Source organism: Scomber japonicus, chromosome 1 (assembly GCF_027409825.1).
Source record: "Scomber japonicus isolate fScoJap1 chromosome 1, fScoJap1.pri, whole genome shotgun sequence".
NCBI classification, from domain to species: Eukaryota; Metazoa; Chordata; class Actinopteri; order Scombriformes; family Scombridae; genus Scomber; species Scomber japonicus.
The window spans coordinates 36391658-36419017 of NC_070578.1; the positions used below are offsets into that span (position 1 = coordinate 36391658).

General features: G+C 42.1%; 2 protein-coding genes across 2 annotated transcripts in view; one reads left to right on the forward strand and one right to left on the reverse strand.

The window, feature by feature from the left end:
* Positions 1-4486, forward strand: part of map1aa (microtubule-associated protein 1Aa) — a 92109-nt gene extending 87623 nt beyond the window's left edge. The window contains exon 8 of the mRNA XM_053343407.1: positions 4331-4486. Within this exon, the coding sequence (XP_053199382.1) occupies positions 4331-4486 (156 nt within the window). The remainder of the gene's footprint in view (positions 1-4330) is intronic.
* A 14826-nt stretch (positions 4487-19312) lies between these two features.
* ppip5k1a (diphosphoinositol pentakisphosphate kinase 1a) overlaps positions 19313-27360 on the reverse strand; it is a 36971-nt gene continuing 28923 nt past the window's right edge. The window contains 4 exon segments of the mRNA XM_053324551.1: positions 19313-20302; positions 21384-21500; positions 22734-22871; positions 23160-23166. Coding sequence (XP_053180526.1) covers positions 19659-20302; positions 21384-21500; positions 22734-22871; positions 23160-23166 — 906 coding nt within the window. The 3' untranslated portion in view covers positions 19313-19658.

Sequence of the window (27360 nt, forward strand, 5' to 3'; positions counted from 1 at the left end):
GGTAGGAAGGACAGATGGAAGGAAGGAAGGAATGAAGGAGGAGAAGAAAGAATACAGGAAGGAAAGATGGAAGGAAGGAAGAAAGGGAGCAAGGGCAGATGGAAGGAAGAGAAGATAAGACAAGAAGGAAAGAAGGAAGGAAGCAAAGAAAAGAAGACAGGGAGGAAGAAAGATAGGAAGGAAGGAAGGAAGGAAGGTAGGAAGGAAAGAAGGAAGGAAAAGAAGACGGAGGAAGAAAGATAGGAAGGAAGGAAGGAAGGAAAAGAAGACGAAGGAAGAAAGGTATGAAGGACAGATGGAAGGAAGGAAGGAATGAAGGAGGAGAAGAAAGAATACAGGAAGGAAAGGAAGAAAAGATGGAAGGAAGAAAGGGAACAAGGACAGCTGGAAGGAAGGAAGGAAGGAAGGAAGGAATGAGGAAAGGGGAGACCGATGCAAGGAAAGAAGGAAGGAAAAGAAGATAGAGAGGAAGAAAGATATGAAGGACAGACCGAAGGAAGGAAACGAGGATCTCCTGATCATTAGTGAATTGTCCATATTTAGGGTCAAACATGGGCTTTGAGATCACAGTAAAAGAGACAGGAGCAAAAAAACATGGAGTCACTTTGATAACGGTGACGCAGCGTTACCGTGGCAACCAAGGTCAGAGGATATGACTGTCTGACTCCCTAAACCCACAGATGGGTAACCGAGTTCGCTTGTCTGTAAGATTAATGAACCAACAGGCTAATGCCATATGCTGTAGATGCAGTAATGACCATTTATGGGCATCGAGGATTCATGAAGCCTTAGAGACGATCCACGGAGGACAGTATCCTCTGAATCGTGATGACATCATGCAGCAGACGGTGTATTGATAATACACTGACTCCCCTCGGCCGAGCTTCAATAAACATTTTCAGTGTAAGACATCCTGGATTCCTGAGCACCAAATCACGACAGAAGTTCTATCAAGGTACTTTTCACATAGGAGCAGGTGTAGACGGTACTCTTTAACCCTCCTGTTGTCCTCGAGTCAAGGAAGGAAGGGAGGAAGAAGGAAGAAGGGAGGAAGGGAGGGAGGAAGAAAGAAGGAAAGGAGGAAGGAAGGAGGGAAGAAAGGAAGGGAGGAAGGAGAAGAAGGAAGGACAGAGGAAAGAAGAAAGGAAGGTAGCAGGGAGGAAGGAAGGGATGGAGGGAGGGATGGATGAAGGAAGGAAGGCTGGATGGAAGGGAGGAAGAAGGAAGGAAAGAAGGAGAGAAGGAAGAAAGGGAGGAAAGAAAGGAAAGGAAGGAAGAACAGAGGAAAGAAGGAAGGAAGGAAGGTAGCAGGGAGGAAGGAAGGGAAGAAAGGAAAGGAAGGAAAGAAGGACAGGGGAAGGAAGGAAGGAAGGAAGGAAGGTAGCAGGAAGGAAGGAAGGGAAGAAAGGAAAGGAAGGAAAGAAGGACAGGGGAAGGAGGGTATATATACAACACTAAATACTATTAAAAAGACCATATTTATATTATTTGCCTTATTATAGATGGTAGGATTTAAAATTAGGTTTCATTTGGTCTCTCTGTGCATTATAATCTATAAACTAGTCCTCGCTCCTCATCCACACCTCCTACACAAAGATTATATTTCATTAAATTATAAGAGATATTTGTGTGTTATAATATCATCAACAGCTGGAAATGGCTCTGGGCTTTACTGAGAGAGAGAGAGAGAGAGAGAGAGAGAGAGAGAGAGAGAGAGAGAGAGAGAGAGAGAGAGAGAGAGAGAGAGGACTCCTCTGTGTGTGGGGAGAGATACTATATTGAATGTGAACCCCCCCCCCCCCCCCCCCCCCGCCTCTCCCTCCTCTTGACAGCAAAGCAAGAACTAAGTGGGGGCGAAGTTTTGTTATTTCCCTGAGGATGGATGGAGGTAGGCGTGAGTTACTTTCACATGAAGACTTGGAAGTTTTACAAAAAAAAAAAAAAAGCTTCAAATTGGCTCTGATTAACTTCCACTAGAAAAAATGTGAATGTTCATTTAAAGCTGCAGTTGGTAAGAGTTATAAAAGTAACTTTTTGTCATATTTGCTAAGACTGTCACTATGTAAAGACAGCATTACAGGAAACTAGTGATCTATAAAAAAAAACCAAAAACAGGCTCATTTAGCCCCGCCTACTGCTCCTACTGAACCAATCAGAGCCAGGATTGTGTCTGATGGAGTGTCTGACAGCTGTCGATCACTGCTCACGCACACAGGCCCCTCCCCTTTCCTCCTCACAGGCCCCTCCAACTTCCTCCTCACAGGCCACTCCCCTTTCCTCCACACACACACACACACACAAATCGGACAATGTTTGTCATATGAGGCTGACTTCCTGTGTCCAGTAGGTGGCGCTGTGTATTTGACTCAGTATTGATGCATAGATGTGTTCAGGGCGGGACCCTCTACATGCATGATGAATTTGGTGTAGACGGGACAATGTCTGTAGGAGTTATAAGGACTTCCTGCCTCATGGCGAAGCATCGAAATTGTCCGCACAGCCACGCCCAACAGGAAGAAGTCATAAAAAAGATTCTGATAACTGGTCTTATGTCTCAGCTGAGTGAATGTCAGCTGTAAATACTTAAGATTATGGGAGTAATTTGTGAAAGAATGACGCAAGTGACTTCCTGTTGCCAGTAGGTGGCACTATGACTGTCACTAAATATGAGACTGTGTTCAGACCAGGACGCCGAACGAGCATCTGAAATTTGGAAAAGCTCAGAGCATGTGGAGTCAAGTTATGAGGGTTTGAAATGTCATGGCGAGACACATCAAAATTCGCTGCGTTGCCATGACAACCAGGAATGACGGGGGGGGGGGGGGGGGGAGCTTTTGATAACTTTTCATCTCCTCATGTCTCAAGATGTTTCTGAGCGAATTTGAAGTTGGGAAGTTGAAACTTAATTGCATACAGTACATACAGCATGCACTATTGCACATTTGATGAATTAATGATTTTAACGGCACTTGGATAAAAAGTGGAAATACGAGATCTACAGGAGAGTTCTTTATTATGTTTGTGACCTTATGAAAAAAGCGGATTTTGTGCAAGTCTTCGAGTGCTGCTAGCTTTGTTCCAATGATGTTTTTAGCTGACTTGACGACCCTCCGAAGAGCTTTCCTGTCGGCAGCTGGAAAACCACACCAGCATGCCGTCTGTCAGCATGCTCTCATTACAACAGCGATAAAAGGATACAAGCAGTTCCTCGTTCATTTGAAAAAAAACAGGATGTGGTCAGCAGTTTAACATCGGTGTTGAACGATGACCCTGAATTATGCAGACTGGATTAGGCAGCACAGGAAAGAGTTTCCAAATAATTAATGATCACAGGGACGATTTTCTCTGGTGCAAAAGTCACAACCTCAGTCTGCACAGCACTGAGCTGAAGATGATTCGCTTCTGTCCAGTTTTTAATAGCTTTAACCCTCCTGTTGTCCTCAAGTCAAGGAAGAGAGGGAGGAGGATGGAAGGAAAGGAGGAAGGAGGGAAGGGAAGGAGGAAGGAAAAAACTAAAGGAGGAAGGAGGAAGGAAGGAAATGAGGGAGGAAGGAAGGGAGGAAAGGAGGGAGGAAAAAAGGAAAGCAGGGAAGGAAGGAGGGAAAGGAGGGAGGGAGGAAGGAAGTATGGAAGGGAGGAAGGAAGTATGGAAGGGAGGAAGAAGGAAGGAAAGGAAGAAGGAAAAAAGGAAAGGAGGAAGGACGGAAAGGAGGGAGGAAGGAAGGGAGGAAAAAAGGGAGGAAAAAAGGAAAGCAGGGAAGGAAGGAGGGAAGGAAGGAAGGGAAGAAGGAAGGGAAGGAAGGAAGGAAGGAAGGAAAGAAAGAACGACAGGGAAGAAGGAAGGGAGGAAGGTAATGGGGAGGAAAGGAAGGAAGGGAGGAAGGAAGGAAGGAAAGAAGGACATAAAGGGGGATGGAGGAAGGACAGAAGGAAGGAAGGAAGGAAGGAAGGAAGGAGGGAGGAAGGGAGGAAGGAAAGGAAAGGAAGGAAGAAGGGAAGGATGAAAGGGGGATGGAGGAAGGAAAGAAGGAACAGTCAAACAGTCTAATAAGCCCAAAGGTAGATCAGTAAATCATCTGCATATAAACGATAAGCAGGAGGAAGGAAAGGAAAGGAAGGAAGGGAAGGAAAGAATGGAAGGAAGGAAGGGAGGAAGGAAGGAAGAAGGGAAGGAAGAAAGGGGGATGGAGGAAGGAAAGAACCCTAACCCTAACCCAAAAGTAGATCAGTAAATCATCTGCATATAAACGATAAGCAACATCAAATCTGTTTATTACCCTTAAGTCTCACCCTTATCTCCATCTCTCCATCTTCCCGTCTTCTCCCTTAGGTGACGCTGATCCCCACCCACGACACGGAGGTGACCCGCGAGTGGTACCAGCAGACGCACGAGAAGCAGCAGGAGCTCAACATCATGGTCCTGGCGTCCAGCAGCACCGTCGTCATGCAGGACGAGTCCTTCCCCGCCTGCAAGATCGAGTTTTAAGACCCTCCTCCTTTTCCTTTCTCTGTTTCCTCTCTGTTTCCTCTCTGTTTCCTCTCTTTCTCCTCCCTTGTTTTTTTTTAAATTGCTCCTTCTCGATAGCCTGATATCCAAATCTGTCTCAGCGAAACACACAAAAAAAGAGACAGATCTGGATAACTGTCTATTCTTTTTTTTTTTCTCCTAGATTTTTATTCAAGCTTTATCGTCGTGGCTTTATCACCATTTAGTAGATTTCTAACCAACTACTACTTCCTGTTCCTCCTCTTCCTCCTCCTCTTCCTCCTCCTCGATGCTACATGATTAATACTCAGTCCTGTGAAAGGGCGAGTGCAGTTGTTTCTGTCTTTTAACTTTAACTTGTTTTTTTTTTAAATGTATTATTATTATTATTATTATTTTACAAACCCTGTAATACAATGGCCAAAAAAAAAAAACACAACCTAAAATTTGAATGCTGATGCTTCTATTGGAGCTTTTCCACTACACAGTTCCAGCACGACTCGACTCGACTCAGGTTTTTTTGCGTTTCCACTAGAGATAGTACCTGCTACTTTTTTAGTACCTGCTCTGCTGAGGTTCCAAGCGAGCCGAGCCGATACTAAATGTGACGTCAACAGAAGAGTTGCCGTTGCTGGAAGAGTCATGAGCTTGACGTCCCACACAAGAATCAAACCCGCCATTTTTAAATCCCAACAGCAGCGTTACAGCGATTCGGTTTCTCTTCTCTTTGCTTTGTGTGTGACAGAAAGCCACATACAGCAGCAAGTACACCATCGCCTCCATGTCCTCCATTGTTTATGTGTTTGTGTCGCGTATAAAACGAAGTCGCGGCAGTTTCGCGGAGCCGTTGCTATGACGACCCCGCCCCACGTTGAGTAGGTACCTTTTTGTAATGGAAAAGGTCGTTCCTGGAACCGAGCCGAGTCGAGGCGAGCCGAGTCGTGCTGGAACTGTGTAGTGTGGAAAAGCGCCATAATTGACTTCAATTTTTTAAAAAAAGCACAAGTTCACGCACCTTAAAGCCAGCTTAACAAACTCTGTCATCATTTCACACTACAGCTGATCAAAGTCAAATATTTTCCTCATATATAAAATAAAATCAATATAGTTTTACTTTCCTTTTCTTCCACTTTTCCTCCTTTTTCCGTCTCTCCTCTACAACCAATGACCCGGTGTTGAACTTCGTGCCTCCCTGCTGACATAGTGAGATGAGAAAAAACATTCAAAGATGTCTTTTTGAGTATATTTGCCGTAGCGTAGGGATCTAAAAAAATCTGTATTGTAGATTAGGGCTGCTCGATTATGGGAAAAAAATCATAATCACGATTATTTGGGTCAAAATTGAAATTATTAAAACGATTTTGTTTTTACATTCAGCTTAATGGATTTTCTCTCCAAGCAGCAGCCTTTTGCAGAGATATTAGTGAGTGAGCTGGTTACCATGACGACAGTTCACACATCACTTCCTGGTTTTTAATAATTAGTCAGTAAACTCAGCATCGTCTGACGCAGGCTGGAAACTCTGCACTTTTATTTACAGTTTAAACATTTCGCTGTGTGTTTCAGCTTCTGTCAAACTAACGGAGCTGCAGCCACTTCCTGTCTAAGCTTTTCAAAATAAAGTGCATCGTCTGACGCAGGCTGGAAACTCTGCACTTTAATTTACAGTTAAAACATTTCACTGTTTGTTTCAGCTTCTGTTTATGGAGCTGCGGCGACTTCCTGTCTAAGCTTTTCAAAATAAAACCTTTCTTATTGAGCGCTATCTCATTATTATTATTAAAAATCGTTTCCTCTCGATTTTTTAAATAGTTTTGAGATCGTTTGGCCCCTAAATCGTAATCACGATCAAATTTCGATTAATTGAGCAGCCTTATATTGTAGTGAAATATGATATTTCTACGGTTAAAAAAAAATCACTCGTTACAAGTAAGACTTTCTCAGTGGCTGTTATTATTTCCTACGGTGAAAATTAGACGGTTCATTTCTCTCGTTAATCGTTTCTGTAGCCGTTTGATGTGTTTTTTCATACTATCGTTAAAGATGAGACTCACGAGGAGAACTGCAGACAGAGGCGACGATGCTGCTAAAAAACTAAAAAACACACATACAAAAAAAAAAAAAAAAAAAAAAAACTGGAGCATTAAACCTGTTTATATCTTTATGTTCAGAGCTCATTATACGAAGGAGGGAAGTAGATTTAAAAAAAACAACAACCTTGCATCAGTTGCTGCGTCTTTATATACAAAAAGCTGTGTCAAAGAACGAAGAATGTATTCCACTACTACAGTAATAATAATAATAATAATAATGATGAAGATGATGATGATGATGATGATGAGAGGAACATGTGGCTGCGAGGGAGAGATTGCTTTGATGAGATTTGCTTGGTGAACAAGATGTGGGGCTGGTTCTGGTTTGATGAGGTTAGACTGTCACCCACATGTGCCTTTCTGTCCTGCTGTGCTGGGAAAGGAGAAATGAAATATGTGTCGTGCCCCCCCCCCCCCTCGTCGCCCCCCCTCCGACCCCCCCGTCCGTCCGTCGTTGAGATTTTAATGTATGCCGGCGTGCAAGTATATACATCTAGCGGCTTTGTGGCAAGAGGCTTCTTCTTCGGCGAGCTGGTCTCCTCTGTGGTTGTGATATGAGAGGTTTTTAATGGGTGACGTCAGAGGTGAGAGGTACGGAAGCGTGGTGCATTCACTTGAATAAAAAAAAATCCGATTTTTCTGAGTAATTTATTATTTCTGTTTTTTGGAGTAATTTTTCCTGTTTTTCGGGGTAATTATTATTTTTCTGTTTTTCGGGGTAATTATTTTCTCTGAATTATCGAGATACTTCAAAATCTCGCGAGAACAGCCAACCTGCAAGTTACTCAATGACTCCCATCTATGGTGAGTCCTGCTCCGCACATAAGGCAAAGAGGGAGAAAGATATATAATCATAATAGTAATATATCATCTATATGACTTAAAGACAGGATAATCTCCCAGTGTCTTAAACCCAGATCAAACTAAAAAAGCAGGTCATGTTTGCTTCCATTACATCGAGCTCTCAATAAAGAGCGAATGAGTCCACTGTTTTGGATGCCCAAGAATGAAATTACTCAGACAATCAGAAAAAAATTCCCCCGAAAAACCCAAGCATAAAAATAAATTACTCTGGAAAACAGAAAAAAAAATACTCAGAAAAACCGAAATAATTACCTCGAAAAACCAACCAAAAAATAAATTACTCAGAAAAAACAGATTTTTTCTTTAGTCAAGTGAATGCAACACGCTTCCGTAGATAGGTGAGGCGTGAGGTGTGAGGTCAGTGCACAAAAGAGAAAAAGAAAATTGAGAAAAAAAAGGTCTGAGTTGTACATATTGAGCATTAAAAAAGAAAAAAACAGCACTTTTTAAAGCACCAGTATGTTTCATTTCCCGGAGCTGCCACTCGAAAGAAGCACAAACAGCAACCAAGTGTGCAAAAACTTAAAAAGCGGCTTTTTTGCTGTTCTCAAAAATTTTAGCAGTTTCTAGTATTTGCACTCGAACTCGAATCTCATGCTTATTTTTTCTCCCCCTTTTCATTATTTTAAGGTTTTCTTTTTGTTTTTATTTGAATTTGCAAAAAATAGTTTAAAGCCACAATCACCTCAATTTTTTTTTTTTGCATCGCTTTCTTAAAATCTGCTTAATTTAACTTAATTTCTTTCTATATTTAAACACTTTATTAACTTAATATTTTACATGTAGATGTGTTTTACTTTGATATTGATGATTTTTATATTTTGATAAGTTTTAAAAGTAATTTGATAGGATTTTAACCAGGAACAAAAAAACCAACTAAACAAATTAGCGGACCAATAAGCTTCATCAGGGTTGCTATTTTATGAACCACAATTTAAAAAAATAAAAGATTAATCCTCTGTATATTAATATATGAACACATCTAGTGATGCATGAACAACAGATGCATGCACATGAAGGAGGTGGCTCTTTAAAAAAAAAAAAATTTAAAGGCGTAGGGCTGCAGGAGAGCCGAGCCCCCAAAAAACCTCAGCGGCTCTAGATGATTTGAATGTGAAGATGCAGATTACCTTTACCTTCTCCACCTGAGGGGGACTCTCTTTCGGTCTCCTGGTTGCCTTGGTTACCGTGCATCATATGGTACATCTGACTCATCGGTTACCTTATTGCTGTAGCCTGCGATATACACCACGTCTCAAGTTGCAGGGCAGTTTTTAAGTCAACTTAAAGTGACAGGATACAAGTTTTTCGGTCTCCTGGTTGCCGTGGTTACTGTGCATCATATGGTACATCTGACTCATCGGTTACTCTGTCCTTATTGCTGTAGCCTGCGATATACACCACGACTCAGTTACAAGGGCAGTTTTTAAGTCAACTTAAAGTGACAGGATACAAGTTTTTCGGTCTCCTGGTTGCCTTGGTTACCGTGCATCATATGGTACATCTGACTCATCGGTTACTCCGTCCGTACTGCTGTAGCCTGCAAATACACCATGACTCAGTTGCAGGGCAGTTTTTAAGTCAACTTAAAGTAAAGTGTGCAGATTTGGATGACAGGATACAAGTTTTTTTCGGTCTCCTGGTTGCCATGGTTACCGTGCATCATATGGTACATCTGAGTCATCGGTTACTCTGTCCTTACTGCTGTAGCCTGCGATACACCATGACTCAAGTTGCAGGGCAGTTTTTAAGTCAACTTATAAAGTGTACGACAGGATACAAAGTTTTTTGCTGTCTCCTGGTTGCCTTGGTTACCGTGGTACATCTGACTCATCGGTTACTCTGTCCTTACTACAGTCGCCTGCACAGGATACAAGTTTTAAACGTCATGATTTCTTGTCTGCAGGTGTCACAAAATGATCAATATAAAGAAATTATACCTGCCACATTGATACGATATTGATGTTGAGGTGAAGTTGAAGTTTCTAATTCCTGCCTCGTTATCGTTAATTAAAAAAAAAAAAAAAAAAAAGATCAATTAACGGCTTCTTCGATCAAAAACAGGGTTAACCTTGATGCCAGAGTGAGTTAACCCCACCGTGCTGTCCGACAAGTCGTTTAAACAACTTAATGACAATGTTACTCTGCATTCCTTAATACTTAATACTGCAATCACTTTAAAAGGCTAATAATGACATCATCGTAATGACATCATCGTAATGACATCATCACAATGACATAGAGACTGCCAGACATGAGAGACTCAGCTCACTCATGTCAATACATTTTTATCTATAGAGGATTTCCTATTACTCACACTTTTTTCCACACACACACACACACACACACACACACACACACACACACACACACATAATAACTGCTACATTTTCGTATTGTGCAAAATAAAATAAAAAAAAAAAAAAGTAAAAGAATATATATATATAAAAAAAAAAGTCTGAATCCTGCCGTGAAACAAATCATCATAAGACTGTTTCGGTTTCCAGTGAGCCCTGCTTGTACGTGCATGTGTACCTCTTTTGAGTTTCTCTTGTATTGTAATAGCTGAAAAAGAAAAAAAACTGACGACTTAACATAGAAATGCTATTTTAAAAAAAAATAAGTATATTTAAGAAGCTATAGGCTGTCCGCTCGGTACTGAGGAGGCAAACATGTAACCTGGCCGTGTTGTGCTGTAAAGAAAAAGCCTTGTGATTGTTTCTTTTTTTTTTTTTTTCCTCCTCCTCCTCCTCCTTCTTTCCTGCTTCATGGCTCTACTTTCATCTCTTTGTTTTTAAGTGCAATATTCTCTTTATCTCTCTTTAAAACGCTTAAAAAGGTAAAAAAATAGAAAACAGATTTATTGTTAAAAAGGGAAAAAGTGTGGTGACGACCAATAAAACATCATTTACTGAAGAAAAAGAAATGTCTCCGTCTTCTTTTTGTGTTTTATGATTAAAGTGATGAATATTATTGATATTCCAGTTCCTTCCTTCCTTCCTTCCTTCCTTCTTTCTTCCTCCTCCCTTCCTTCCTCCTTTCTCCTTTCCTTCCTTCTTTCTTCCTCCTGCCTTCCTTCCTCCTTTCCTTTCTTCATTCTTCCTCCCTTCCTTCCTTCCTCCCTCCTGTCCTTCCTTCTTCCTCCCTTCCTTCCTTCCGTCCTTCCTTCTTCCTTTTTGTCTGTCCTTCCTTCTTTCTTCCTCCTCCCTTCCTTCCTTCCTCCCTTTCTCCTTTCCATCCCTCTTCCTCCTTTCCATCCCTCTTCCTCCCTTCCTCCTTTCCTTCATTCATCCTCCCTCCCTTCCTTCCTCCCTCCCTTCCTTCATCCTCCCTCCCTTCCTTCCTTCCTCCTTTCCATCCTTCTTCCCCCCTCCTCCCTTCGTCCTTTTCTTCATTCTTCCTCCCTCTTGTCCATCCTTTCTTCTTCCTCCCTTCCTTCCTTCCTTCCTCCCTTCCTCCTTCCCTTCATTCTTCCTCCCTTCCTCCTTTGCTCTTTGCTGTTCTTTTCTCTTTTTCCTCGAGCTGAGAAAAGTGACTTAAAAATCTGAGACATCATCACAATGTAAAGTCTATGGGCCGAGGGAGAAAAAGAAACTGACAACAGACATCTGCCTGTATAAAAACTGCATATATTATTTAAAAAAGAGAATCAATAAAGCCATTAGGATTCATCTCCTGGGCAACATAAATATCTGTATCAAATTTCCTGGCAATCCATCCACTGATTTATTTATTTTATTTTATTTATTTAAAGGTTTAGAAATCAGGGACAATGCACGTTAATAAAATTAAAAAAAAAAAAAAAAGTAAATATGCCAGAATTAGCCAAAAGGCTATTTTACATCTGCTGTCCCTGGACTGATGTTAAAATAGTCACCCTAAAAGAATATATATATATAATAGATCCTAGAAAAACCCAAAATGTGAAGCTTCTGGTGGCACTAAAGGAAAAAGCAGGAGATTATTGAAGTCTGTAAACTTCCTCCTCTGGACTAGGGCTGGGTGTCATTTAAGAAATTACAATACCAGCACCAATCCAAGCACCCTTAACCCTCCTGTTGTCCTCAGGTCAAGGAAGGACAGAAGGAAGGACAGGAGGAAGGAAGGAAAGGAGTAAGGAGGGAGGGAGGGAGGAAAGGAGGAAGGATGAAAAGGAGTAAGGATGAAAAGAGGAAGGAATTTAGGAGAGAAGGAAGGAAGGAAGGAAGGAAGGAAGGAAGGAAGGAAGGAAAAGAGTAAGGAGGGAGGGAGGAAAGGAGGAAGAAATTTAGGAGAGAAGGAAGGAAGGAAGTAAGGAGGGAGGAAGGAACAGTCAAAAGAGAGATGGGGTCAATTTGACCCGGGAGGACGACAGGAAGGTTAAAGTGATACTAAAACCAACTGATTACTTCATTCGGTACCCATCATGTGATTAGAAGCATTAAATGCCTCCACATCTAAATGATTCAATTTTTGCACAAATGCATTTTAAAGTCTTCATATTAATATTCAATAAAAACAAAATGCTCAGAATCAACAGATACATCACATACACTTATATAAACTCATGTATGTGTATATTATTTTAGTTCTGTGTGCAAAAAGGATCGATGGCAGGTATTGTTTGACAGCAGACGTTTCGATAATACTTTTTTTTTTACATCTTATTTTTTATTGATTTTTAGATTAACCAAGAATAAATTAGAAAAAATAAAAAATAATAATTAAAAAAATAAATAAATAAATAAATAATATAAAAAAATCACTAAATAAATAAAATAAAGTTATTTAGATTAACCAAGAATAAATTAGAAAAATATAATAATAAAATAAAATAAATAATAAAATAATAATAATAATACAATAAATAATAAAAATAATAATAATAAAAATAATAATAATAAAATAAATAATAATAAAATAATAATAATAATAAAATAAATAATAATCAAATAATAATAATAAAATAATAATAATAATAATAATACTTAAAAAAAAAATCTAAATAAATGAATTAATTAAAAAAAGAAAAAAAAAAGAAAAGTGGATAAACAACAAAAACAAACTAACACAAAAAAAGATACTACTTGGTATTGATTTATTTCACTCGATACCTTAAAAGTATCGAGTACCACTCCCCATCCTTAATCTGGAGACTATGAGCGTCTGTCAGACTCACATTTCCTCCCTAGAGCACACTGCTATACTGTCTCCTTCTTCCCTGACTTGTTAATCATCTCACGTTCCCTCCGATTAATCATCCTGAGCCACAAAGTTGGGAACCGATGATCTGAGCCTAGTTTTCTTCCCTCGCTGCTTTTAGGGGTGTAAAGATGATGTAATCCAACTGTGGGGGGGGCACTGAAACCCACAGAGGAGTCCAGACAGAGGAACAGTGTATCCTTTGTTCTGGAGGCATGGAGAGGCCTCGCTACGGGCCGATATGAGCTGTTTGTCATGCAGAACCAGACAAACAGAGACAGGCAGTGATTGGCTGTGTCGGTCCGTCAGGTGGAGAAGAGGAGAGGAGGAGACACTGTTCTGGTCTGGTGGTCTTTGTGAAGCTGATACTGTGTCGGGACTGAGGAGGGATGGAGCCGGCTGGACCCTGGAGGCTGGAGGACAATCCCCCCCCACTGTGAGAAGCTGCTGAATGGATGCAGCAATGACATCACCTCTAAAGTCACATGATTGAGGGGAAAGGGGAAAGGGGGGGTAACTACTAAAGCACATATAAGGAAAAGAGGAAGGAAGTAAGGAGAGAAGGAAGAGAGGAAAGAAAGATGGAAGGAAGGAAAAGAGTAAGGAAGGAAGGAAAGGAGTACGGAGGGAGGGAGGACAAAAGGAAGGAAGGAAGGGAGGATAGAAGGAAGGGAGAAGGAAGGGAAGGAGGGAGAAAAAGAGGAAGGAAGTAAGGAGAGAAGGAAGGGAGGAAGGAGGGAAGGAGAGAAGGAAGGGAGGAAAGAAGGACAGAAGGAAAGAAGGAAGGAAGGAAGGAAAGGCGTAAGGAGGGAGGGAGGAAAAGAGGAAGGAAGGGAGGATAAAAGGAAGGGAGGAAGGAAGGGAAGGAGTAAGGAGGGAGGGAGGAAGTTAGGAAGGAAGAAAGGAAGGAAAGAAGTAAGGAGGGAAGGAAGGGAGGAAGGAAGGACGGAAGGAAAGAAAGGAGGAAGGAAGGAAAGGAGTAAGGAAGGAAGGAAAGGAGTAAGAAAGGAAGGAAAGAAGTAAGGAGGGAAGGAGGGAGGAAAAGAGGAAGGAAGGAAAGACGGAAGGAAGGAAGGAAGAAAAGGAGTAAGGAAGGAAGGAAAGGAGTAAGGAAGGAAGGGAGGAAAAGAGGAAGTAAAGGACGAGAGAAGGAAGGGAGGAAAGAAGGGAAGGGAAGGAGTAAAGAGGGAGGGAGGAAGGAATTAAGGAAGTAAGGAAGAAAGGCTGATTGGCTGTGTCGGTCCGTCAGGTGGAGAAGAGGAGAGGAGGAGACACTGTTCTGGTCTGGTGGTCTTTGTGAAGCTGATACTGTGTCGGGACTCGGGAGGGATGGAGCCGGCTGGACGCTGGAGGCTGCAGGACAACAATCCCCCCCCACTGTGAGAAGCTGCTGAATGGATGCAGCAATGACATCACCTCTAAAGTCACATGATTGAGGGGAGAAGGGGGGAAGGGGGGGGGGGTTGGAGGACAGCAGGAACAACAGATGTGGTAATAAGACTGTTTCCTTGTTTTGTTCAGAGGAGGAAAAATAACTACTGAAGCACATTTAAGGAAAAGAGGAAGTAAGGAGAGAAGGAAGGGAGGAAGGAAGGACGGAAGGAAGGAAAGGAGGAAGGAGGGAGGGAGGAAAAGAGGAAGGAAGGGAGGAGAGAAGGAAGGGAGGAAGGGAGGAAGGAAGTAAGCAAGAAAGGAAGGAAAGAAGTAAGGAAGAAAAGAGGAAGGAAGGAAGGAAGGAAGGAGGGGGAGGAAGGAAGAAAAGAAGGAAGGAAGGAAGGAAGGAAGGAAAGGAGTAAGGAGGGAGGGAGGAAAAGAAGAAGGAAGGGAGGAGAGAAGGAAGGGAGGAAGGAAGGGAAGGAGTAAGGAAGTAAGGAAGAAAGGAAGGAAAGAAGTAAGGAGGGAAGGAGGGAGGAAAAGCAGAAGGAAGTAAGGAGAGAAGGAAGGGAGGAAGGAAGGACAGAAGGAAAGAAGGAAGGAAAGGAAGGAAAGGAGTAGGGAGGGAGGGAGGAAAAGACGAAGGAAGGGAGGAGAGAAGGAAGGGAGGAAGGAAGGAAGGGAAGGAGTAAGGAGGGAGGGAGGAAGGAAGTAAGGAAGAAAGGAAGGAAAGAAGTAAGGAGGGAAGGAGGGAGGAAAAGAGGAAGGAAGGAGGAAGGGGAGGATGGAGGAAGTCAAGAGAGATGGGGTCAATTTGACCCGGGAGGACGACAGGAAGGTTCAATCTTCAGAGGAGGAAAAATAACTACTAAAGCACATTTAAGGAAAAGAGGAAGGAAGTAAGGAGAGAAGGAAGGGAGGAAGGAAGGACGGAAGTAAGGAAAGGAGTAAGGAGGGAGGGAGGAAAAGAGGAAGGAAGGGAGGAGAGAAGGAAGGGAGAAAGGAAGGGAAGGGAAGGAGTAAGGAGGGAGGGAGGAAAAGAGGAAGGAAGTAAGGAGAGAAGGAAGGGAGGAAGGAAAAGAGGGAGGAAAGAAGGAAGGAAGGAAGGAAAGGAGGAAAAGAGGAAGGAAGTAAGGAGAGAAGGAAGGGAGGAAGGAAAGGAGGGAGGAAGGGAGGAAGGAAAGGAGTGAACTGACCCTTTAAACACAAACAGAGTGAACTCAAGAAGAAGAAGACAACGACACACACACATGATAATATCAGTTTCTCTTTTAATCTGTACACACACAGACGGACAGGATGGCGGTTCAGAGTTTCACCTCTACAGTACGTCGCAATGACATCATGACATCATGACATCATGAAATCATGACATCATGAAATCATGACATCACGAAATCTCGCTGATGAAACACACGGCTGCACATCAGCGTACATCATCTACCTGAATAGCTTCTCAAGCTTGTGTGTGACCCCCCGCCCCACTGACCCCTGACCCCCGACCCCCCTCTCTCTCTCACCCCCGTCTCCCCACACACACACACACACACACACACACACCTGCTACATAACTGCTCACCACCATAAAAGCACATTGAATGTAAAATGCCCCTCTATGTTTGTTCAGTGATAAAATGATATGCTGCTTTTTTTTTTTTAATTTTATTTTATAGATTATTTTTTTCTCTCCCAACAGAATGAGCTGATTTTACAAAAAAAGAAAGAAAAGAAGAAAAAATACATTAACTATGATACAATTAAATATCTGATCTGTGTTGGTACTAAAAATACCCGACTTCCTTTTTTTTAATATGCAAATTTCAAAATAAATAATTTCCTCTCTCTCTTTATATTTCTTTTCTTTTATAATTTTCTTTTCTATCATTTTTATTGATTATATTAAATCTTTAACGAGGCTTTAAGGACTTTGGCAGTAAAGCAGTGGACACACACACACACACACACACACACACACACACACACCTGCAAGATTTAAACATTTCGGATTAAACATGTAACGCAGGACGGACGCTGGCGTGTGACGGAGAGCAAGAAGAGCCACTGATTGTCTTTTTCTCTCTCTCTCTCTTTCTTTCTTTCTTTTTTTCAGGCCTTCACTCATTTCCTGTTTCTCCTAAAAAAAAAGAAGCTGCTGCGAGTCTTTAACGTCACTGAATCCTGTAACAAAACACACAAAAAGAGAAAAAAAAGAAGCTTGTGCTCTCACAGCGATGATTAAACCCGACTGCTACCCGATTACCTGATTAGCTCTCACCTGATTATGATGGATGGATGATATGCAAAAAGAAACAGATGATAGAAAAAAAGAAAAAAGAGCTAAAACTTCATTTTAGAGGCAGATTATGTGACGCTTTATTTTACAGGTCATTATAGAATTTAGTTAGACTAGTTTTTGGAGCAATTTGAAGATATATAAGTTAATTTTTAGATTATTTTACATTAAAAAAAAGTTTAAATATTTATTTAACTAACCCTCCTGTTGTCCTCGAGTCAAGGAAGGAAGGGAAGAAGAAGAAAGGAAGAGAGGAAAGAAGGAAGGAAGGGGGGGAGGAAGAAAGGAAGGAAGGAAGGAAGGATGAAAGGAAGGTAGGAAGAAGGAACAAGGGAGGAAAGAAAAGAGGGAAGGAAGGAGGGAGGGAGGAAGGTAGGGGGAGGAAAGAAAGAGAGAAGGAGGGAGGAAGGAAAGGAAGGAAGGAAGGGAGGAAGAAAGAAGGAAAGGAAGGAGAAAGCAAAAAGGAAAGGAGGAAGGGAGGAAAGGAAAGAGGGAAGGAAGGAGGGAGGGAGGAAGGTAGGGAGAGGAAAGAAAGAGAGGAGGAGGAAAGAAGGAAAGGTAGGAAGGAGGGAGGGAGGGAGGGAAGGGAGGAAAGAAGGAACAGTTAAAACAGACGGGGTCAATTTGACCCGGGAGGACGACAGGAAGGTAAACACTAAATAGTTTTCATGGTGTAGTTTAATGTGTTAAATAAATATATTAAGAGCATCGTGTTTCTTATAATGTCTAATCACAACAGTTTCCTGTTTTGATACCAAATCACAGAGCTTTCAAAATAAAAGAACTCTCAATTAACAGTTTGTTAGTTAATTACAGTTGCTACTTTCAAAAGATTAATGAACAAAAATTTATATTATAATTAATATATAATTAATTAATTCATATATACAAAAAAGCTGGTGCAATGTGGTATAAAAGATAAAAGTTGGTTTAATAGGTAAGTGTTAATGTTAATATGCAAAAAGTCTTTATTAATTAAGACTCTAAACTATTTAACTGATAGAAAATAGTTTTCAGTGTAGTTTTGTGTGTTAAATAAATATATTAAGAGTATAATGTTTATTAAAATCTCTTCCTGTTTTGATACCAAATCATAGAACTTTCAAAATAAAAGATCTATCAATTAATTAATAGTATGTTTATTAATGAGCACGTTTCCTGTTTTGATACCAAATCACAGAACTTTCAAAATAAAATAACTATCAATTAATTAAGAGTATAATGTTTATTGATGAGCATGTTTCCTGTTTTGATACCAAATCATAGTTCTTTTATTTTGAAAGTTCTATCAATTAATTAAGAGTATAATGTTTATTAATGAGCATGTTTCCTGTTTTGATACCAAATCACAGAACTTTCAAAATAAAAGAACTCTCAATTAACAGTTAAACGGCTGCTACTTTCACAAGATTAATGAACAAAAAAACAATAATATATATAATTTGACACATAAAACTACAACTACACACTGATAACTGAGCATTTTCTTTCAGTTAAAGAGTTGTTAAGACTATAATTTATTTTAAAAATTACAAATTAACACCCCAAATATATTAAATGGATACTTACCAACTAACCTGAGGCTAGGTTTCAGCTTTTTTTATTATAATTTATACCACATTGCTCCATCCGCTCTGTAAAATATCTTAAAATTCATTATTAAATATCTGAAAATTGCTCCTTTAACCTGTAAAATAAAGCATCACCGCACATATAAACACACTTTTTTCTTTTTTTAAAGCTTCATTAATCAGAATCTTTACAGTAACAAAAAAATTAATGATTCGAAAGCATGAAATATATATTAAAGATTTACCACCACCAGGAATTAAATCACCTTATTATTATTTTATTTTATTTTTTTAAAGCTTTTATTTTTTTAAGCTCATAGTTTTTGTATTTTTGCAGCACATTTACTATAAAAGTTAATAGTCACTGCTTCTATAAACCCACCTGTGTGAAGAAAAGTGGAACATTTATCATTAGAGACCAAAAACAGTTAAATATTGGTCTAACATTTACCAGACGGACACTCAGACGGAGACGATAGCGACGCTCTGTGTGTTTTACTGGATGTGTGTAACGAGACCAGAGGAGTCAAACCCACATAGAGAGCAATGTGATCTCATGTGGGCCGGATCATTAAAAAGATGGAGGGAAGGAAGGAAGGAAGGAAGGAAGCACAAATGGAAGAAAGGAACGGAAGGAAGGAAGGAAGGACAGATGGAAGGACGGAAGGGAGGACAAATGGAAGAAAGGGAGGGAGGTGGGAGGAAGGAAGGACAGAAGGAAGGAAGAATGGGAGGAAGGATAGATGGAAGGAAGGAAGGAAGGAAGGAAAGACAGATGGAAGGACGGAAGGGAGGAAGGAAGGAAGGACAAGTGGAAGAATGGGAGGAAGGATCGATGGGAGGAAGAAAGAAAGGAAGGAAGGACAGATGGAAGAATGGGAGGAAGGACAGATGGAAGAAAGGGAGGAAGAATGGGAGGAAGAACAGACGGAAGGAAGGAAGGAAGGAAGGAAGAATGGGAGGAAGGATAGATGGAAGGAAGGAAGAAAGAAAGGAAGGACAGATGGAAGGAAGGGAGGAAGGACAGAAGGAAGAATGGGAGGGAAGGAAGGAAGAAAGGAAGGAAATAAGAAGAAAGGTAGGAAAGACAGATGGAAGAAAGGGAGGAAGGACAGATGGAAGGAAGAAAGGAAGGAAGAATGGGAGGTAGGAAGGACAGATTGAAGGAAGGAAAAGAACACAGGAAGGAAAGTGGGCCGGATTGGACCCCTAGGCGGGCCGGTTCTGGCCCACGGGCCTCATGTTTGACACCCCTGAACTAGACATTTGACACAGACGTCATTTTACACGTACGTACGTCAGGATCGAGTCGACGTGGAGAGGGGAAGAAAAAGAACCACCCCCCCCCCACCACAAAAAAAGCAGCTTTTTTAAAAAAAAAGGAGGAGAGGTTGTGTAACAGCGATGATGAAGCGACAGTAACAAGAGAAGAGAGAGAGCTGGGTTTTTTTTTTTTTTTTTTATATTTTAATTTAAATCTAAATTTTTTAAACTCGACGATATAATAAAAAGCTTCACCTTACAACGATGAGCTGAACCCAGTGGACTGTCAGAGGAGGCTCAGAGGATTCACCGGTGTGTCACGACAACGAGAGAAAAAAAAAAGAAGAAAAAAAAAGAAAAAAAGAAAAGAAAAGGCATTTAACAGTATGTATGTACGTATGTTGGCATCGTCGTATGATTCTCCCACACAGAGCCGAGCTGCCCTTTTCATAATTACTCTACGTGCAGTCATGAAGCAGAGAGAGTCGCTTTCAGTTTCATTTCCTCCCTCCTCGTCTGTCTCCGACGTCGTTTTACGGCTCGGCGGTTTGATGATGATGATGATGATGAGTCGCTCCGATGTCCGGCGTCGTCTCCTGCGGCGGCGTCTCCGGACTGTCCATCCACAGCTCCATCGACTCCTGCGTGTCGAAGAACTCGTCGGGCCCCTCGGGGGATTGAGGCGTCTGGGAGCTGGAGCCCGCCTCGCTGCTGCTCTCCCTGAGCTCCAGCAGGACAGGAAGTGACCCGGGGAGGCAGTAACCCTCCATCCGACTCAGGCTGAGCTCACCTAAGGCGGAGCACGGGGGTCTCAAGCCGGGGTCGAGGATATCGTCGCCTGAGGGATCCGCACCCGCCGCACCCGCCGCCACCGCCGCCGCCTCCTCCAGCTCCCCCTCGTCTTGATTCTCCGCTTGGTGCTCCACCTCCTCGTCCTCCGGTGAGTTATTTGGCGTCAGAGGAAGCTCGGAGGGGTTCGAACCGGAGTCGAGGGATTGCGAACCCGCCGCCCCCGTCGTCGTCAGCTGAGCGGAAATGTTTTGAGAGGAGTGGGTTTCCTCGCTGCTCTGAGGCGTGAGGGAGATCTTGTCGCTGAAGCTGAAGCGAGGCGAAGTGTCGGCCGTGGTGGGAGAAGACGGGCCGGCGCTGGAGACGGTGCTGGAAGGACCGCTGCTGTCTGTAAAAAGGAGGAAGATGAGATGATGAAGACGATGAAGACGACACGAGACAGGAAGTTAAAATGTTTAGTTTGAAATGTTTTTGTGTCATTTTTTTGGGTTCAAGCAGCAGAAACAGTTTAAACTTCCTGTTGTCCTCAAGTCAAGAGGAGGATGGGAGGAAGGGAGGAAGGAAGGAGGGAGGGAAAAAGGAAAAGAGGAAGGAAGGAAAGAAGGTAGAGAGGAAGGTAAGGGGAGGAAAGTAAGAGAGGAGTGAGTGAGGAAGGAAAGGAAGGGAGGGAGGGATTAGGAAGGGAGGACAGAAGGGAGGAAGAAAGGGGGATGGAGGGAGGGAGGTAAGGAAAGAAGGAGGGAGGGAGGAAGGACAGATGGAAGGGAGTGAGGAAAGAAGGAAGGGAGAGAGGAAGGAAGGACAGAAGGAAGAAAGAAAGGGGGATGGAGGGAGGGAGAAAGGAAAGAAAGAAAGAAGGAAGGTAGGAAGGACGGAGGAAAGAAAGAAGGAAGTGAGGAAGGTAGGGGGGAGTAAAGTAAGAGAGGAGTGAGTGAGGAAGGAAGGGGAGGGAGAGAGGGAAGGAAAGAAGGAGGGAAGGAGGGAGGGAGGGAAAAAGGAAAAGAGGAAGGAAAGAAAGAAGGAAATGAGGAAGGTAGGGGGGAGTAAAGTAAGAGTGAGGAAGGAAAGGGAGGGAGGGAGGAAGGAAGGGCAGAAGGAAGAAAGAAAGTGGGATGGAGGAAAGAAAGAGAGGAAGGAAGGGAGGAAGGTAGGGGGAGGAAAGGGAGGAGGGAGGGAAGGAAAGAAGGAGGGAGAGAGAAGGAAGGACAGAAGGAAGAAAGAAAGGGGGATGGAGGAAGGAAAGAAGGAAGGAAGGAAAGAAAGAGAGAAGGAGGGAGGGAGGAAAGACGGGGTCAATTTGACCCGGGAGGACGACAGGAAGGGCGACTTGTACTCCATAAATAATCCACTGACAGTCAGGAGCCGGGAGAGGGGGGGGGGGGGGGGGGGTGAGATAAGAGGAGGGAGGAGACGCCAGCCTGGAAATGTCAAAATCGTGGTGTGAAGACAAGAGAGGCGGCGATACTCACACCAAGGAGGTCTGTCAGAGCGAGATCTGCTGAGAGAGATGGAGGAGGAGAGGACTCTCTGAGGGATGTACGAGTCCACCGAAGGCTGGTTGTGAGTGTCAAACATGGCCGACAGAGCTGAGGGAGGGGGAGGGGGGAGGGGGGAGGAGGGGGCAAAGACAACAACAGGTCAACTTAAATTATGATGATGATGATGATAAATGACTGGTTCCAGCTTCTCATATTTGATGATTTGAAGCTTTTTTTGGGCTTAAATGATAATAAATATTCTTGTTTTTTGGACTGTTGGTTGGACTGTAATTTTCACTCATTTCAGACATTTAATTGACAAAATGATTCACAAATTAATTAATAAAATAATCAGCTGATCAAATGATCATTTGGGAAATTTTTCAAAGCAGAAATGTCAAATATTTAATGATTTGACGCTTTTTTTTTGGCATTAATGAAAAATAAATATTCTTGTTTCTTCTACTGTTGGTCGGACAAAAAAACATCTGAAAATGTGACTCTTGAAGATTATAACTTATTTCTGACACTTTGATAAATAATTAACCAAATACTCAGTGAAAAATAATCAGTGGATAATATAATAATGGTCAAGAATTGAAAAATTAAAGGAAAAATGCCAAATATTTACTGGCTTCAGCTTCTCAAAGGTGATGATTTGATGCTTTTTTTGGGCATTAATGATAAATAATATTCTTGTCTTTTATTCTGATCCCCAGACTGGAATATTTCACTGATTCCTGATATTTTTTATGGGACAAAACTATTAACCAATAATCAAGAAAATAATCAGCAGATAATCAAATTATCCTTTAGCCAAACATTTATTGGTTCCAGGAAGGAAGGAAGGAAGGAAAGAAGGAAGGAAGGAAGGGAAGAAGGGCAGATCAAAGGAAGGAAGGAAAAGAAGACAAGGAGAAAGGGAGGAGGAAAGGTAGGGAGGAGGAAAGGTAGGAAGGACAGACGGAAGGAAGGAAGGAAGGAAGGAACAGAAGACAGGGAGGAGGGGAAGAAGGAAGGAAAGAAGGAAGGAAAGAAGGGAAGATGAAAGAAAGGAAGGAAGGAAGGAAGGAACAGAAGACAGGGAGGAAGGAAGGAACAAAGGAAGGAAGGAACAGAAGACAGGGAGGAAGGAAGGAACAAAGGAAGGAAGGAACAGAAGACAGGGAGAAAGGAAGGTAGAAAGATAGGAAGGACAGACGGAAGGAAGGAAAAGAGGAAGAAGGGAAACTGGGCCGTATTGGACCTCTTGGCGGGCCGGCTCTGGCCCTCGGGCCGCATGTTTGACACCCCTGCACTACAGTATATATATAAACATGGAGGTGTGCGTTTGATTCTCACCTCTGGTCGTCCTGGTGTGCGGATCCCCGGCGCTCTCGCACACGGCGGTGAGGAACTCGTTGACCTGTTTGAGGGACAGCGAGTTGTGCAGCGTCTCCAGAGGATAGATGGACGGCACCATGGAGCAGCCTTCGAAGCCTGCGGGGGTGGGGGGGGGGGTGGGGGGGAGAAGAGGAGAGACACGACGCCCACAGGGGGGGGCACGTCAGCCGTCACGTTAAACAAGGAAGGCGAGGGGAGGGGGGGGCGGTTGGAAGAGGAGCAGGCACAACCCACTTCAGCTGACAAACCCCCCCCACCCCCCCCCCCCCCCCCCAAAAACCTCACAATCCCACCCATACTACACCTCTCGCTCTAAAAGCTCTAACCCTGGGCTCTAAAGATCATCTACGCTTCATTTCCAACGCAGGCAGCTAGCATAAAAACCATCATGCTGCACAATCAAGACAACATGACACCAAAAATCAAACCGCTAACAAGACTTTTATTTTGAAAATCACTCACGCTGCAGCTCTACCATCACTACACACATCAAAGCCGTCCAAAAGACTCAATCAATGCTCAAAATCCCATAAAAAAACTTGTTATTAATCAAACCTGGTGCCGTTAGTTCACAACCAAAAAATAAAAAAAAATAAAAAGCCGCATTTCAACCAGAGAGCCGTTCATAAATCTACAAATCCTCCGTCTAACATCTAACCTCCTTAAAACCCCTCGTCGTTGATCTGTTGTGTGAGTATATAAAACGCCACATCAGCAGAAAACAAGCAGGAGTCAACATGCTGGTTATAATTCAGGTTGGCAGGAAGTCGACTGGCATTTCAAAATAAAAGTCAAACACAGCAGCTGCTTCCAAAAAATGAGCTTTAAAATGTCATCGTGGTGTTATAGTGATGAGAGATACCAGGTTACGAGACGTGGAGGTGCAGGCTGGTGACGACAGGAAGTCCTTCCTTCTTCCTTACTTCCTTCCTCCATCCTTTCCTTCCTTCCTCCCTCCTTTCCTTCCTTCCTTCCTCCCTCCTTTCCTTCCTTCCTTCCTTCCTTCCTCCTTTCTCCCTCCTTTCCTTCCTTCTTCCTCCCTCCTTTCCTTCCTTCTTCCTTACTCCCATCCTTTCTTCCTTCCTTCCTTCCTACCTCCTTTCCTTCCTTCCTACCTCCTTTCCTTCCTTCTTCCTTACTTCCATCCTTCCTCCCTCCTTTCCTTCCTTCTTCCTTACTTTCTTCCTTCCTCCCTCCTTTCCTTCCTTCCATCCTTCCTTAATTCCATCCTTCCATCCTCCCTCCTTTCCTTCCTTCCATCCTTCCTTCTTCCTTACTTCCATCCTTCCTTCTTCCTTACTTCCATCCTTTCTCCCTCCTTTCCTTCCTTCTTCCTTACTTCCATCCTTTCTTCCTTCCCCCCTCCTTTCCTTCCTCCTTCCTTACTTCCATCCTTTCTTCCTTCCTCCCTCCTTTCCTTCCTTCTTCCCTTCCTTCCTCCTTTGCTTCCTTTCTCCCTTCCTTCCTTGACTCGAGGACAACAGGAGGGTTAAAAAGTGTCAATACTGAAAGATCCTGAATTTGGGTGAGATGACGTTTAATGTCTCTTGATGTCTCTCGAGATGTCTCTTGTTACGAGACGTGGAGGTGCAGGCTGGTGATGACAGGAAGTTGTCTGCTTATAAAAGCTGGAAGTATAAAATATTACACATTTAATCCTGAGAGGTTTTGCTTCTCTAAGTTTAAATATTCAAATTAAAAATCATGATGTAAAAACAGCTGTAAAATGTTGATGTTTCCATTTGACTTGATTAAAAGGTCGGCCTCTAGAGGGCGCCATTTAACCTTCCTGTCGTCCTCCCGGGTCAAATTGACCCCGTCTGTTTTGACTGTTCCTTCTTTCCTTCACTCCCTCCTTCCTTCTTTCTTTCCTCCCTCCCTTCTTTCCTCTTCCCTCCCCTCTTTCTTTCCTTCCTACATCCACTTTTCTTCCTTCCTTCCTCTTTTCCTTTCTCTCTCCCTCCCTCCCTCCTCCCTCCTTCCTCCCTCCTACCTTCCTTCCTCCCACCCTCCTCCTACCTTCCTTCCTCTCTCCCTCCTCCTACCTTCCTTCCTCTCTCCCTCCTCCTACCTTCCTTCCTCCCTTCCTCCCTCCCTCCCTCCTCCTTTCTTTCCTTCTCCATTCCTTCTTCCTCCCTCCCTCCTTCATTTTTCCCTCCCTCCCTCCTACCTTCCTTCCTCCCTCCTACCTTCCTTCCTCCCTCCTTTTTCCCTCCCTCCCTCCTACCTTCCTTCCTCCTTTCCTTTGAACAACCAACCCCACGATGAGAACGATTGCCACATATTTGATGGTCTACATCTTTTAAACACAATCAGCTTAACGAGTTAACGAGGAATTCAAAAGGAAAGTAAAAAGTGTGAAAGTGTGACTACCAACCCCCTAAACCTTCGAGGCTTCACACTGATATTAATACTTCCTGTTCTTGCTTCAGTGTTTAACCCTCCTGTCGTCCTCCCGGGTCAAATTGACCCCATCTCTTTTGACTGTTCCTTCTTTCCGTCCTTCCTTCCTTCCTTCCTTCCTTCCACCTCCTCTCTTTCTTTCCTCCCTCCTACCATCCCCCCTTCCTTCCTCCTTCTCTTTCTTTATTTCCTCCTTCTCTCTTTCCTCCCTTCCTTCCTTCTTTCCTTCCGCCTTCCCCTTTTCTTCCCTTCTTCCTTCCTTCCTTCCTTCATTCCTCCTTTCCTCCCTTCCTCCTCCTTTCTTTCTTTCCTCCTTCCTATCTTCCAACTTTCCTTCTTTCCTCCTACCTTCCCCCCCTTCCTTCTTTCCTTCCCCTCTCCTTCTTTCCTCTGTCCTTCTTTCCTTCCTCTTTTCCTTTCTACCTCCCTCCCTCCTTCCTTCTTTCGTCCCTTCCTCCCACTATCCTTCTTTCCTTCCTCCCTCCTACCTTCCCCCCTTCCTTCTTTCCTCTGTCCTTCTTTCCTTCCTTCCTCTTTTCCTTTCTACCTCCCTCCCCTCCTTCCTTCTTTCCTCCCTTCCTCCCACTATCCATCCTTCCTTCTTCCCTTCCTTCTTCCTCCGTCCTTTCCTTCCTTCTTCCTCCCTTCGTTCCTTGACTTGAGGACAACAGGAGGGTTACTATGGAAACACGAGCAGCTGTACAATCATTTTCAATTTATAGAATTAAAGTCTAAAATGTTCCAGTTTCCTGACGTGACATGTTGGATGACGACTGTTGATTTATTTATATAAAGCATCAGACAAACTGCAGTGTGACTGTTGGTGCCTGTTTGTCATCTCGTTAAATCAGATTATCGAGTCCCGAGGTTGCTGCGGCGCTAATTACATTTCCTGCTGGGTTAAATAAAAGCGTCCATTTCTTCTCATCTGTGTGGCGTCCATCTTTAAAACCAGCTGGACCAACTGCCTCCACTCACTGATGATGTAATATACTGTGTGTGTGTGTGTGTGTGTTTAACTACTAAAATATGAGTTTCCTAGAGTTGGTTTATTAGAGAGAGAGAAGTGTGTTTAGTAAATGAACGAGCCGTTGTAATGATGAGTTTTTTGGGTGTATAAATATGGCCAAAAAAAAAAAAAAAAGGTAAAGAAGTTAAAATGTGTGAATCATCATCACTCATCATGCTGACTGCCTCCCATCTTCATCTGTGTTATTAAAAGATATTAAATATTATATTTTTGGGGGTTTGGACTGTTGAAGATGTCAACTTATACTGAGGGAAATTGTACTTTTATTTATAGTAAATACTATCTTTAGGTTTTTGACCATCAGTCGGACATAAAAAGACAAAAATGGGAAATTGTACTGTAGTGGGTATTTTTCCTTATTTAATGAGATTTTATTGATTAATTAAGATAATAATCTATTTGATAATGAAGATAAATCATAAGTTGCTGAGCTTTGAGCTAAAATGGTTTAATACAAATGTTTACTTTTACTTAATAAATAAATTGAAACCACAGGTCTAACTATTCAATTATTCACCTTTTCATTAAAGCTAAATCAATTAATTGAGTATATAAAAATAAAATAAAATAAAATAAATCAGCAATTACTGTATTTTATATTTGATAAATCTTTAAAACCATTCTTATTTTTAGATATTTGATAAATAATTACATTTTTTAAGTTATATTGACAAAGATTTACAGCTTCTGACTATTTAAATTGTAGCATCGATTGATTTTCTTTGTCTTTTATTTATAGTAAACATAATATCTTTGGGTTTTTGACCGTTAGTTAGACATAGAAAAACAAAAACGGGAAATTATAGTCGGTATTTTTCCTTATTTACTGAGATTTTATAGACAAATTTTCAATATCTGATAATGAAAATAAATCTTAAATTGTTGCCTTACTTTTGATATTTTGTTAAATTCAGAAAAAAAGTGGTTTCAATCTTATTTCTCTCTTTGAAAATAAAGAAATAATAACTGTGAGAAGCTACTACTACTATTACTACTACTACTACTACTACTACAGAGAGGAGAGACAGAAGTTACTACAACAATGGCTCAGAAATCCAAGAAGAAGAAGAAGAAGAAGAAGAAGATGATGAAGATGATGAAGATGAAGAAGAAGGAGAAGAAGAAGATCAACACACACCACTCCAGCTTGCA